The sequence below is a fragment of the Sciurus vulgaris genome (genome assembly GCF_902686455.1).
Source record: "Sciurus vulgaris genome assembly, chromosome: 11".
In the NCBI taxonomy this organism is placed as follows: Eukaryota; Metazoa; Chordata; class Mammalia; order Rodentia; family Sciuridae; genus Sciurus; species Sciurus vulgaris.
The window spans coordinates 649,621-663,193 of NC_136472.1; the positions used below are offsets into that span (position 1 = coordinate 649,621).

The following is a 13,573-nucleotide window of genomic DNA, read 5'->3' on the forward strand; positions in this document are numbered from 1 at the left end:
CACCGGGCACCGCTCCCAGGCCTCATGCCCTCCATGTAGGGAACCTCCTGCGGGGTCCTTGGGGTCCCCGGGCGTCCTCACACTGCACCCGGAGCAGCCCCTCTTCCCATCGGCCCACTGGAACCTCCCGGCCCCAGCCGGCGTCTGCTGCGCCTACCCTGGAGCCTCCCAGTGGTTCCTGGGAGGGAAACGGGGGTTGGGCCTGGGGAGGAAGGACCCGGTCCTGGCCGAGTCCAGGGCTTCTGGCTGGCCGCCCCGCCTCCCGCCCGGCTCCTCTCTCCGGGTCCGGGGCTTGCCCCGGCTCTGAGAGTCCCTGAACCGCAGCGGGCCGGCCCCGCGCCGCCCTCACGCGCCGCAGCCCGTCCGGACTTGCCCGGCGTCTGCCGGCCGGGGGCGGGGCCCGCGCGGGGCGTGTCCTCGCCGACCCGCGGCCGCGCAATCTCCGCGCCGGGAGCCGCCGCCCCCGCAGCCGCCGCCCGGCCCGGACTCTGACGCGTGGTCGGTGAGTGCGCCGCGGGGCCGGCCCGCTCGAGTGGGGTCCAGTGCGCCCGAGGCCCTGCGCGCCTCTGAGCCGGAGGCCGGGGGCCGCGTCGGCCGGACACAGACGCAGCCGGAGCGAGGCCGCCGGCGGGCGCTGGGCGGGCAGGGAGCCCAGGGGAGGGCGGGCGCCTCCGGGTTCTCGGACGGGCTCGGCGGCCCCTTTGTGCCAGAGTACAAAACGTGCAGCCTGAACGCCGCACTCATTGTCCCTGGACAGCGGTCCCCGTCCCTCGGCCCGCCCACCGCCCGGCGCAAGCGAGCGGGCCATTGGTCGCGCCTGGGCTGGGGGCGGTGGCGGCAGCGACTTGGTCGCGATGACGTGAGGATTCCTCACTTGGTCCGCTGGAGCCCAGTCCCGGATCCCCGAGTGGGGCAGGGCCGTCGAGGCCGGCGAAGGCCCCGGCCGGTGCAGAGCAGCCCCGTGCAGGCCGCAGGAACTATTTCTGGCTGGCGCCGGCTCCCACGCCGGCCTTTCCCAGGGGATTCACATCCCAGGCACTCCTGGGAAGAAGGGCCGCTCCCCGGGGCTTCCGGCGTCTGGCGGTGGGGGCTGCATCTCTGCCCAGAATCTGCCTTCCCAGAAAGCGGGGGTCCTCAGAGCCTGGCCCCGCACTTGCACGGCTGCGGGGGGTGTTTGTATCGCTCCCCAGAGACTGAACATATACTTGGGTGGGCCCCGGCTCAGTGGTGGTCTGTATCACCCTCCCTCAGCTCAGGGGTGCACGTGCGCCCGCCCCAGCAAACCCAGCGGCGGAGGGGCAGCGGCGGGGTGAGCTAAGGCCCAGGGCGGGGCACCTGGAGACCCAACAGCCCTCCCGGGGTCAGACTGCCCAGAAATGTCCTCGCACACCCACTCCCCGTCCCAGACCAAAATACTAGGCCTGGCTGCTCCACCTCTGCCTCCAGAGTGGATCCCGTGGCTCTGACCCACTGTGTAGGCCACCAGGAAGAGGGCGAGCAGGATCCTGCCAGTGAGGGCAGACCTGTGACCTTGCTCCTTTCCAGCCCAGCATCCTGGGGAACTTCCATACACCTGTCCTGTAGAGGAGTCATTCCAGACAGCCTGGTGAGTGCTGGGCGGGGCAGAGCCGCAGGTCGTGAGTCTGGAAATGTGCCCCAGGCCCTCCCCATGCCAACACTGGTGTGAGCAAGGCAGGGTGTGTGTGTGTGTGTGGGGGGGGCCTCCAGGGAGGAGCTTGGCCACTTCTGTTCCTCTTTTCCCGTCCTGGTGGGAAGCAGGAGCTGTGCAGAGCGTCTGTGAGGGCTGAGCTCCCTGATCCCCTACTGCCTCTGGGGGGGTCTCTGAGCTTAGGTTCCTGCCACTGCCAGCCTGTGACGTGGGGCCGGGAATGCTAGGGGGAGGGTTCAGCGAGGGCTTCCTCCCGGCGGCCAACAGGGGTGAGTCAGTGAGTGATGCAGGGGTGATGGGTGGGGTTCCTCTGTGACCTGACCCCATGGGCACCAGGGGTCTGCCTGGCTGCATGGGGGTCAAAGCTCCTGAACTGTGATCCAGGAAGTGATTCATGTCCTGGTTCCCAGGGAGGCTCCTCCCAGGCCTCCCAGGACAGGTGGCTGGCTCAGGCCCACTGGGCCTACGCATCTCTGTGGCTTCTCCCTCAGTCCCCACTGGTATCTGGCCACCCTCCTGGTCAGGGCCTGGTGCTGCTGGCCATATGATCCCTCCATGCCTCCCTAGCCCCAAGATGGGTGAGTTCAAGGAGAAGAAGGCTACGTGTGGCACCGTCTGCCTCAAGTACCTGCTGTTCACCTACAACTGCTGCTTCTGGGTAAGTCGGGGGCCATGACGCCCACCCTAACTTCCTGGGCCTTGAAGGCACCTGAGCCCTGGCCCAGCGGCTCAGCCAGGGCTCTCAGATTTGGGCCAGGTGTGGTGACTGGTGCACATGCCTGCAGCTGGCCGGACTGGCTGTCATGGCAGTGGGTATCTGGACGCTGGCCCTCAAGAGTGACTACATCAGCCTACTGGCCTCAAGCACCTACCTGGCCACCGCCTACATCCTGGTGGTGGCTGGTGTCGTCGTCATGGTGACCGGTGTCCTGGGCTGCTGTGCCACCTTCAAGGAGCGGCGGAACCTGCTGCGCCTGGTCAGCGGGGCGTGGCAGCACTCTGGTGGGGTGGCAGGGACAGGGTCCTGGTGGGGGACTCCTCTCTAGCCTCTTGGGACTATCTCTGGGGCCCTGACAGGTCGTGTCACAGTGGGCTGGCCCTGCTGTGCTGACCTGGGGGCATGGCCCCCACCCCTCAGCTGGACTGACAGACACCAGGAACACTAGAGGAGCCTGGTGCTTGGCTCACAGCTACTGCTTGGAGCTGGTGGGTGCCCTGCTCTGTGGTGCCTGATGCTGAGCCCCCTCAATGGGTTCCTGCCCCCCCAGTACTTTATCCTGCTCCTCCTCATCTTTCTACTGGAGATCATTGCTGGTGTCCTGGCCTACGTCTACTACCAGCAGGTGAGAGGGGCTTGGACAAGCCATGGGGGACATGACACTTCCACCCCTGCTGCTCCAGTGCTGACCAACTTGCCATTAGGTCTTGGAGGTGGGGTTTGGGTTTTTTAGGGAAGGGTGGCCACAGGGGCAAATGACCTGCCTGCAGTGCCCAGGGCCGGGAGGCAGGTGTCCAGGTATCCTGAGACTTTCTCCCGTGACCCCCTGCTGGTGACCCTCCCAGTTCCTCCAACCTACCTTGGAGCTACTGTGGGACCCAGTCCTTCCCTTCTGGAGCCTTTGTCCTGTCTTGGGCTCTCAGCTCCTCCCTGGAGGTCTTAACTCTCACTCCCTCCACCAGCTGAACACAGAACTCAAGGAGAACCTGAAGGACACCATGATCAAGCAGTACCACCAGCCAGGCCATGAGAGTGTGACCAGTGCTGTGGATAAGCTGCAGCAGGAGGTAGGTGTTGCCGGGAGGGTGTGTGCCCCCGCCCCAGGGCTGTGCCCTGGCAGGCCCTGGGCTCAGCGGTTCTTGTTGTAGTTTCACTGCTGCGGCAGCAACAATTCCCAGGATTGGCGTGACAGTGAATGGATCCGCTCGGGTGAGGCAGGTGGCCGAGTGGTCCCTGACAGCTGCTGCAAGACAGTGGTGCCTGGCTGTGGGCAGCGGGACCATGCCTCCAACATCTACAAGGTGGAGGTGGGTGGCTGCAGAGCAGGGGCTGGACTGGGGCAGGGTGATGGGTTGTGTGGCCACACCCAGGGCATGTCTTGGGGGAGCCAGCAGGGCTCACCTTGAGGGTCCCTACCCTTCTAGGGTGGCTGCATCACCAAGCTGGAAACCTTCATTCAAGAGCACCTGAGGGTCATCGGGGCCGTGGGCATTGGCATCGCCTGCGTGCAGGTGCAGACACATGAGTGGCTGGGGAACTGGGGGCGGGCTGTTGACCTTGGTGCCCTCTCACGCCTGCCTGGCTGTGTGCAGGTCTTCGGCATGATCTTCACGTGCTGCTTGTATAGGAGCCTCAAGCTGGAGCACTACTGATGGCCAGGATTCGGCCTGGCCACTTGCCTCTTGCTGCATCCCACCTAACTACTGAGCTGACTGCTGACTGCCCGGACAGAGGCTATCTTCATGCCCATGCCCTGCATGCCACCACCATGACCCCTGGTGCCCCACCCTGTGGGTGGCTTCAAGTGCCTTTTACCTGAGTCCTGGGGCAGGGTCCCTCCCCAAGCATGGGGAAGATATGGCCAGTCTGCCTATGTGGCGCTTGGGGCCCAGGTCTGGTTGATAGGTAAGAGTTGGGTTCTGATAAGAGTGCCCGCTCCTTGATGCCTGGGAAGTATGGGCAACACCTAGGCCCCTCTACATGATGGGTGATCAGAGGCAGGTGGTAGGAGCCCTGCTGAAGGTGCCTAGGAGGTACAGGGGCTGCCTGGCAGGACCAGGAGCCCTTTGTGCCAACCCTGAGAGCTGTAGGGCCCCAATCATGGAGGGGCCTGGCCTCTCCTGCCAGCCGGAGCCAGCTTAACTTTTCCCACTGCTCTTAATACCGCTAGAACCCTGAGTTCACCAGTGTGCTGCATCTCAGTTAGAAGGTCCCTGCGTGGGAGTACGGTATCACTGGTTTTACCCACTGCTGTCTCCCAAATGCCTACAACTATTCCTGCCACATAACAGGTGCTCAATAAATCTCTGTTGAACAGTTGAGTCCACTTACTATTAGTGATTGATGGTTCTGTCCTCAACTGTCTAATGACCAGCAGGGTGGAAAGACTTATCTGCTGTGTCCAGAGGGCAAGAGCCAAGAGGCTCATACCCAGGGTCCAGGGTGGCCAGTGTGTTCCTGGGGCTCTGGAAAGGGAAGCCCAACGGTAGGAACCCCTTCAGGAGGAAATGGAAACAGACCTTATGTGGCCCAAGTCCTGCTTTCTGGCCACTTGGGGGAGCTGGGAGGTAGAGGCCGAGGACCAAGAGAGGCAAGAGCAGGTCTTAATGAGGCAGGTGGGGCTGCATATCTGACTGGGGTCAGAGAGTAGGAGAGGACCAGGTCTGGCAGAATACAGGGCAGTGTTCCTCCACGGTTGGGGCCACCCCTAGCTCTTGTCCCTAAGGCTGGGACTACACCCCAGAACACCTCACCCACGTCAGATATTTGGACAGCCAATGACTGGCCCCAAAGAAGATGCCTAAAGAGCTGTTTCCCACCCCTCTGCAAGCCTCAGCCTGGGCTGATGGCCAGGACTCTGGAGCACCAAGGCCCAACCCCTGGGTGCTGGGAACTTCCTTGGAGCCCCCAGCCAGCTGTAGATGTTGGGTGCTGCCCCTCTCCTGGGTTTCAGTGGAGTCTGAAATTCTGAAGCAGGACCTGAGGCTCAGGCAGCACAGGGCCCAGGCAGCCATGGCTGCAGAAGATACTGTTCAGGTTGGGTTAACAACAAAGCTCCCCCTCCCAAAGGGTAGGAAACCTGGTTCTTTAGATTCTGGCAGACAGGTGGTGCACAGGTGGTCTCTGTGCCTGGAACACTGGAGTGGGACACCAGGCACCCAAGCGCTCCCGGGTGTTGGGCCATGGGAAGGCACGTCTCCTGGGCATCAAGGGCAGAATCCACCCCCAGCCACCCAGAACAGGCAGGAGGAGACACACCAGGTGAAGGGCTTGGTGGATCAGACTGGCCTCGTGGTCACAAGGGCCAGGTCCTCATACGGGCAGGCGCAACCAGCCCTGGGGGAAGGGGAAGTGCAGGGTATAAGGATATGGGTGTAGAGAGCCCCACAAAACCAGGCCAACCAGCACAACACCTGGGTAATTCTCGAGACCTTTACTGAACAGTCCTTCCAGCATGGGAGGTACAGGACTGTGGCCAGGCATTGCTCTCAGCTGCACAGCACCTCAGCGGATGGACTCGGCGTGACACTGTCCACGGTCAGCACAGCAGGAAGGCAGCTCCAGCAGCTATTTCTCCAGTGGTGCATAGTTGAGCAGCTTCTCAATCAGGTCCACGTGTGCCAGCAACATACGGCGGCAGCAGTAGCGCTTTAGGCCCAGGGCATCCAGGGCATCCCTGTCAAGGGCAGGAGCAGTAAGACTGGCTGGTCCCACAGGTCTGCAGCCATAACCAACCTCTCTCACCCTCCTGCTCCACAAGGTGGATGACTCCAGCTGGAGCTGGGCTGGGACCCAGCAGTAGGACCCAGTGAGCCTCCTCTCCCACCTACTCAGGCAGAGGCCACACCCACCCCACCTGTGTGCCCACCTTCCAGTCTTATGTCTCCTGCATTCTGCCTGTTTCTAAAGCTGGTGCCCAGGGCTGGGGCAGCTCCTGAGGCTTCTAAACAGTTATGTGGGGGAGCTCTGCATATCAAGGTCCTAACCAAGGTGCCAGCTCAGGCCCCACACAGGGCAGGTTCTATGTAAGAAAGAGATCAATGGGGCCTGAAGAGCTCTGCTCATCCCAGCAGGCCTCAGCAGACAGGGGCCTCACCCCAGGCAAAGGAAGCACCGCTGACTGGAATCTCTTCCCAGCTCCGTTCCCCAAATGAGAGGAACCCACCTCCTCCATTTCACAAGAAGCCTCAATTCCCTAGGACTGGTCATACTAGAGACTTCAGAAAACTTTGCACACCACTGGCTTCAATGCACAGAGAGGGCAGCTTGGGAAGGCACAGGCCTCCCTGATACTTCCATGCTGGTCACTCTAGCAGGCTTTTCAGCTTGCATGCTGACTCTTCTATGATACACAGGCACAATGAAACCCAGGCTTTACAGAAACCAAGATGTGCACCTGTCCAATGTGGCAGGCAAAACCTGGGCCCAGGGTTACGCCACATGCATCTAAAGATGGCGACTGGCAGAGAGCAAACGGCATCCTGATTATGCCTGGAGAAGGGCAGAAAGTGTTTACCATTGGCTGTATGATAATCAGTTCTGCCGCCTAGCGCATGGACAGATAGACTTTACATGTATGCTCGAGTGAGTGATCGCTTGACCTTTAACAGGATTGGATGGACATATCTGGTTACAATTGCTTATGCATGAGACTGCTTATATATTGAAGGTGTTATTTGAATAAACGGGAAGCTGCTTCATGAACCTCTGAAGTGTACGTGTCTTTCATCCCCTTGGTCGGGCCGTAAGAGAAGCGGCTGCGGAGCCGCTTGGAGCAGCTGGGCAAAGAAGCGGTGGTTTTCCGTAAGCGGCGGCCGGTACGGGGAATTGGTGAGCGCTCAGGTATATAAAAGACAGTTTCGCTAGCGTGATTAACGAGAAGGTTTCCCTATTTGAGGAAACGGTTGCCTTAAGGTTTTAACTGAAGATTCCCCTAGAGAGGGAATATTAATGGAAGATTCTCCTAGAGAGAGAATATATTGAAAGGCTGTCCCAAGAGACAGCAAAGGATGTCCCATAACAAATACGTGTAAGTTATTTGTTACCTTTCCTTGTTTGGTTTCTGTTTGTTGTTGTGACATTAGTTTGTCTGACTTCCAAAAAACCAAAATTTCAAAAACAGTTAAGAGAAGGGGAAAAGATATTAGAAACTGTAGAAAAAGAACAATCAAGTCAAGCTTCTGAAAGAGAAAGTAGATGTTCAGACCTCTGTGCCTCTGCCAGAGCAGAATTAACTCCAGAGATGGGAGTACAACCAATGCTAACTTCGGCTGTCGGCCCATTACCTAAAGGAACAGTGGGACTAGTTCTGGGGAAGAGTTCTTCTGCTTTAAAAGGATATTGTCCCTGGAGCTATAGACCCTGATTTTACAGGAGAAATAAAAATCCTTGCTTCTTCACCAAGAGGTGTAATAATAGCTCAGGGTGATCGCATAGCACAATTGTTGGTCTTACCCAGTTGCTATGATCAATATCCATCAAAAAATATTAGGGGAAATAAAGGATTAGGTTCTACTGGCCAAAATATGGTCATGTTAACATGGGTTTAAAAGATAGGCCTATGACAAAGTTAGTGATAGAAGGCAAAAGTTTTGAGGGCTTATTAGATACTGGGGCCGACAAAAGTATTATCAAAATTACAGAATGGCCCAAAGCCTGGCCACTTCAACAGGCAGATCAAACTTTAGGGGATTGGGTATGGCTTCCAATCCTAACAAAAGTGCAGCCATATTAAAATGGAAGGTGGCTAACCAGGAGTTATGTTCTGATACTGCCCGACGTAATGCAGTTGTGGGCAATCCTCAATGGAATCTAAACATGCTGACAGGCCAAGGACCATATGAAGGGCAAGGTAATCAGATTAATTTCCACCCCAGTGTGTATCAACAAATTAACCCTCAACTTTTAACCTATCCTTATATGGATGATATTTTGCTAGCTCATAAGGAAAAACCTGTCTTAGAGCAATGTTATAATTCCTTACTAAAGTCACTGGAAAGATGGGGCTTACATATTGCCATTAATAAAGTACAAATCACAGACACCAAAAACTTCCTGGGATCTATCATAAATCAAACTATGGTTAAACCCGCAAAAATTACCGTTCAAGTGGACGAGCTTAAAACTTTAAGTGATTTTCAAAAACTTTTGGGTGATACTAATTGGATTAGACCTTACCTTCATTTACCCACCTCAAGTTTGGGCCCCCTGTTTGATATTCTTAAAGGTGATTCTGACCCTCTTTCTAAGTGGGTGCTTACCCCTAAGGCTGGAACAGCTCTCAAGCTTGTTGAAACAGCTATGGAAAAGGCTCATCTTGATCGTACTGACCTAACTAAGCCTTTATCATTCATCGTCTTGGCCACAAATAAGTTACCCACAGGAGTGTTTTGGCAAAAGGGTCCTATTCTATGGGTTCACATGAATTATGCTGCTAACAAGGTCTTAGCCTTGTTTACTGAATCTGTGGCAGAATTAATCCTTAAGGCGTTAAAAGTATCCCTTTCCACCTTTGGATCACATTCCTCAACTATCACTACTCCATATACTACTTATCAGATACAGTATCTTATTAATAATTCAAATCCATGGGTGGTAGTCTTTACTAGTACTTCTGCTATTTGACAATCATTTGCCCTCTGATCCTCTTCTCCAATTTTGGAGTCATTATCCTATAATTTTTCCTAAAGTCACCCGAAAAGAACCTATTACAGGAGCTACCCTTATATTTACTGATGGATCAAAAAATGGTACGGGTGCTATTACTATAGATGTTACAGAAACATTGCTGTTTAATACTCTATCTGCACAACAAACGGAACTATTAGTAGCTATAGAAGTATTCAAAACCCACCATGAGCCTTTTAACCTATTCTCTGATAGCAAATACATTGTTAATGCTGTTCAAAATTTAGAATTAACTGGTATGATTTCCCTCACCTCCACTATTAGTAAATATTTGCAAAGTTTACAAAAACTTATTTGGGACAGAAAAAATCCTTTTTTTATTGGGCATGTTTGGGCTCATACTGGCCTTCCAGGTCCTTTAAATTTACACAATGATTTAACAGATATGGCCACCAGAGACCCACACATCTTTAATACGCTTGAAAACGCAAAATCTTTTCATCCCAAATTTCATGTAAATGCTTCCATTCTACGCACACGCTATAAAATTACTAAGGCAACAGCTCGGGACATAGTCAAGTCTTGTGTTAAATGTGTTAAATTTATTCCTAACCCCTCGTTAGGAGTAAATCCAAAAGGGCTTCAGCCCAATCATATTTGGCAAATGGATGTAACTCATTATTCAGAATTTGGAAAACTACAATTCATTCATGTGTCTATTGATACCTTTTCAGGATTTATTATGGCCTATTTATTTATTATTATTTTCTCTTACTGGAGAAAAAACCAAAGATGTAATAACACACTGCTTACACTCTTTCTCCATCCTATGAGTTCCCAAACAAATTAAAACAGATAATGGTCCTGGACATACGCCCCAGGTCTTTAAACAATTTTGTTCCACCTTTGGTATTCAACATGTCACAGGAATTCCCTATAATCCTACTGGACAAAGCATTGTTGAGCGTGCCCATTTAATGCTTAAAAACATGCTTTATAAACAAAAAGGGGGAATAGGGGCATCATACAGATCCCCAAAAGACAAATTGTCTGTTGTCTTGTTCATTTTAAATTTTTTAAATCTTGATTCTGAGGGCCGATTGGCTGCTGACCGTCATTCAGAGCCTAATAAAAAGCATCTACCTCAAGTGCTCTGGAAGGACATTCTATCAGGACAATGGAAAGGCCCAGATCCGGTATTAATCTGGACCCGAGGGTCTGTTTGTGTTTTCCCACAGGACGCACAATCACCAATTTGGGTGCCGGAGAGATTGGTCAAGGCCTCAACAGAGACCCCCAAACAGGAATAAGATGAGGAGGCTTCTCCCGCTGATGGTGCTGGCGAGTTCTCGCCAAATTAATGGAGGAGACTCGCTTGAACTACGGGGGATAGTGAAGATGTGGCCCTATCCTGTACCCCTTACCAACTCCTCTATTCTATGTCCTCCTATTTTTACAACATTTGGCCACATTTCTGCAGCCCGCTGTTCTGTGGGGAAAAGAATGGTTCGGGTTTTTGTCCAGGGGAGGCCTCCTGTGTGTTGTATCTGTCCTGTGCATATACATTCGTGCAGAGAAACAGCCATTATTCGCCAAGCTCTTGTTGCAATTGATGCTGGCCCATCCCCCCAAGTCTGGTAGCCAATGACGGGTCAGATTCATGGGGAGCTCATACCAACCTAAGACAGGAAATGAGGGCTAGAGCCTCATTGTCCAATGACAGGTAAGGATGTTGCTGTGCTGTGGACAACCTAAGACAGGCACGGTCCCTTTTATAAACAGAAAGGGGGAGTTGTGGCGGTCGAAACCCGGGGCCCAGGGTTACGCCACATGCATCTAAAGATGGCGACTGGCAGAGAGCAAACGGCATCCTGATTATGCCTGGAGAAGGGCAGAAAGTGTTTACCATTGGCTGTATGATAATCAGTTCTGCCGCCTAGCGCATGGACAGATAGACTTTACATGTATGCTCGAGTGAGTGATCGCTTGACCTTTAACAGGATTGGATGGACATATCTGGTTACAATTGCTTATGCATGAGACTGCTTATATATTGAAGGTGTTATTTGAATAAACAGGAAGCTGCTTCATGAACCTCTGAAGTATAAGTGTCTTTCCTCCCGCTGGTTAGGCCGTAAGAGAAGCGGCTGCGGAGCCGCTTGGAGCAGCTGGGCAAAGAAGCGGCGGTTTTCCGTAGTCCAAAAGGTGGAAGAAGGTCAGACCTCTCCCTCAAAAGTCTGATGAGGAAAACTAGGTATTCAGAAAAAAAAATCTGTCTTGCATCTTAAAGAATCAGCAAGGTTTGTAGGACATGAAGAGAGTTTAAGAACAGAGAAAGGTGGGGCTGGGGTTGTGGCTCAGAGGTAGAACACTTGCCTAGCACATGTGAGGCATTGGGTTCCATCCTCAGCACCACATAAAAATAAATAAAGATACTGTGTCCACCTACAACTAAAAAAAAAAAAAAAAAACAGAGAAAGAGTCGGGCACAGTGGCACATGCCTATGATTCCAGTGGATCCGGAGCCTGAGGCAGGAGGATTGAGTTCAAAGTCAGCCTTTGCAAAATCCAGGCGCTGAGCAACTCAGTGATACAAAATAGGGCTGGGATGGGGCTGAGGGGCTGAGTGCCCCTGAGTTCAAACCCCAGTACCCACCCTACAAAAAAGAACAGAGAAAGGGAGGAGGCGAAGACCTTTGCTGCAGGTGAAAAGGGGCTTGTGACCTACCAGAAGGCCACCTAAAAGTTCCCCAGGTACCCACTGCCTACGCTGCAGAGAGCAACTCTCTCCAGGAAGAAGGGCTGCTGGGGCGGGAAAGCCAGCCTGATGGGGGACCCCCGGCCCGCGGCCCCCTCCCTCCCCGACGTCGCCCCCCCCCCCGCCGCCCGGACCCCCTCCCTCCCCGACGTCGCCCCCCCCCCGCCGCCCGGACCCCCTCCCTCCCCGACGTCGTCCCCCCTCCCGCCGCCCGGACCCCCTCCCTCCCCGAGGTCGCCCCCCCCCCGCCGCCCGGCCCCCCCCCCTCCCCGAGGTCGCCCCCCCCCCCCGCCGCCCGGACCCCCTCCCTCCCCGACGTCGCCCCCGGCCCACGACCCCCTCCCTCCCTGGAGTCGCCCTCGTCGGCCGCACGGCCCCTCCCGCCGCGCCGCCCTCAGGGCCCGGCGTCCCCGCCGGCCCGCGCCTCACCCCTCGGTGTACTCGGCCTGCAGCAGCCCCAGGTAGGCCTCCCACTTGTTGCCCACGATCTTGCCGCAGGTGAAGCAGCGCACCGGGATGATCATGGCGGCGGCTGGCGGGTGGCGCGGCGGTCCTGCAGGCCCCGCCCTGGGCGCGCCCACTGCGCGGGGGTCCGCCCCGCTCCTCCGCCCGCCCCGCCGCCCAGCCCCGCCACCCCCGCGCTGTCCGCCCGCGCCCACGTCCCCGCCCCCGCCGTGGCGAGTTTCCCCCGCACGACCGCCGGCTTCGAGGGGCTGCGCCTCCGAAGCAGCAACACGCAGCGCCCCCGCCCGCCACGGTGGTACGTCCCGGCGCTACGGCGTCCGAGCGCGGCCTCAAAGGCGGTGCGGCGGTTCGCGTTTCTCGTGCCCACATGACTGACAGCTGCGCGGCGGGAGCGGCGTCGAGCGGGAGACCGCGCGCAGGTACGACGCCGGCGGCAGGCCGGGTCCCGCGTGCCCGAGCCCACGCGGGAGTGCTAGTTCGGCCCCGCGCGTGGGCCGCGACGAGTGGCCGGCCCGGGCGGGGGCTGCCCGACGGCGCGCGGCCCCGTCGGTCTGCCGGCCGTCAGGCCTCGCCGGGTCCTCACTTGGGTCCTGCCGCGGAGCCCCCGGGGGCGCCTGCAACGGAGTTTCCGAGTCCCCCATCCCCGCCGCCTGCCGTCGCAGGACCGCCGGCCGCAGGGCGACCGGGTCCGAGGGCGACTTGCAGTTCCTCGCCGCGTGCCCCTGTCCCGGAGGGGAGCGGGGCAGCAGGCCTGTTGGACGCCGGACGCCTGTGTGCGCTTCTGAGCTGGGGGAAGGGGACGTGGTCAGGGAGGGCGTCGTGGAGGGGGTGCGCTCTGAACTGAACTTCCATAAGGCTCAGGGGCGGGGGTTGTGCCTGCAGGATCTGCTTACCACCGAGAACTTCAAGGACAATGATGGGGTGGGGAGAACCTGGTTCCAGCACCTTCTTGCTATGCTGGGACTGCCTGGGAGGTGGGACCGGGTAGGGATGATGCGAAGGTTTGATGGAGGAGGGGCACTTTGGGATATGGGGGTGGGGATTTGGAGGCAGATTTGTTGCCCATGGAGTTTGGGGAGAAGCTCTGTGGAATCCAAGCATCTGCTGTCTGTCTTCTGGGGCTAATATTGGACTTTGGCCTTCGTTGCAGGGGAGGGCCATTAAGGGTATCCTGGGTCCAGAGTGGAACAGAGCCGCTACCATTGGGGTTGGTGCCAACGCAAAACTTCTTCTGGACAGCCTCCCTGACCGATTTTGCCATCCCCCACTGGGCCACGTGCAGAGCCACGAGCAGAGGCTACTTCCCTTCCCTGCCCCTCCTTTTCAGGCTGAGTGG

General features: G+C 56.5%; 2 protein-coding genes across 4 annotated transcripts; one reads left to right on the forward strand and one right to left on the reverse strand.

Moving 5' to 3' along the window:
- Positions 1-361: 361 nt before the first annotated feature.
- On the forward strand, positions 362-4,703 carry CD151 (CD151 molecule (Raph blood group)). 3 transcript variants are annotated; one of them, XM_079104371.1, is made up of 9 exons: positions 362-502; positions 1,546-1,606; positions 2,237-2,327; positions 2,455-2,646; positions 2,938-3,012; positions 3,350-3,454; positions 3,536-3,694; positions 3,812-3,898; positions 3,980-4,703. In XM_079104371.1, the coding sequence occupies exons 3-9, from the start codon at positions 2,244-2,246 to the stop codon at positions 4,037-4,039; spliced, it is 762 nt and encodes a 253-aa protein (XP_078960497.1). In that variant the 5' UTR covers positions 362-502; positions 1,546-1,606; positions 2,237-2,243; the 3' UTR covers positions 4,040-4,703. The 3 variants fall into 3 exon arrangements, with proteins under 3 accessions (XP_078960497.1, XP_078960499.1, XP_078960498.1); XM_079104373.1 differs by lacking the exon at positions 362-502 and adding an exon at positions 1,239-1,256 and having other exon boundaries at positions 1,545-1,606; XM_079104372.1 differs by lacking the exon at positions 362-502 and having other exon boundaries at positions 1,545-1,606.
- Positions 4,704-5,805: 1,102 nt separating this feature from the next.
- POLR2L (RNA polymerase II, I and III subunit L) lies at positions 5,806-12,360 on the reverse strand. The gene is made up of 2 exons (XM_079104374.1): positions 12,202-12,360; positions 5,806-6,063 (listed from the first exon to the last, which is right to left on the reverse strand). Exons 1-2 carry the CDS (start codon positions 12,294-12,296, stop codon positions 5,955-5,957), a joined length of 204 nt encoding a protein of 67 aa, XP_078960500.1. The 5' UTR covers positions 12,297-12,360; the 3' UTR covers positions 5,806-5,954.
- Between the last annotated feature and the right edge of the window lie 1,213 nt (positions 12,361-13,573).

What these genes read in the sequence shown, in the direction of transcription:
- CD151 (XM_079104371.1), top strand. Translation starts at nt 2,244, where the DNA reads ATGGGTGAGTTCAAGGAGAAGAAGGCTACGTGTGGCACCGTCTGCCTC. An exon ending in CCTACGTCTACTACCAGCAG is followed by an intron (nt 3,013 to 3,349) that starts GTGAGAGGGGCT and finishes TCCCTCCACCAG; the next exon opens with CTGAACACAGAACTCAAGGA. An exon ending in CCAACATCTACAAGGTGGAG is followed by an intron (nt 3,695 to 3,811) that starts GTGGGTGGCTGC and finishes CTACCCTTCTAG; the next exon opens with GGTGGCTGCATCACCAAGCT.
- POLR2L (XM_079104374.1), bottom strand. Translation starts at nt 12,296, where the DNA reads ATGATCATCCCGGTGCGCTGCTTCACCTGCGGCAAGATCGTGGGCAAC. An exon ending in CAGGCCGAGTACACCGAGGG is followed by an intron (nt 6,064 to 12,201) that starts GTGAGGCGCGGG and finishes TGCCCTTGACAG; the next exon opens with GGATGCCCTGGATGCCCTGG.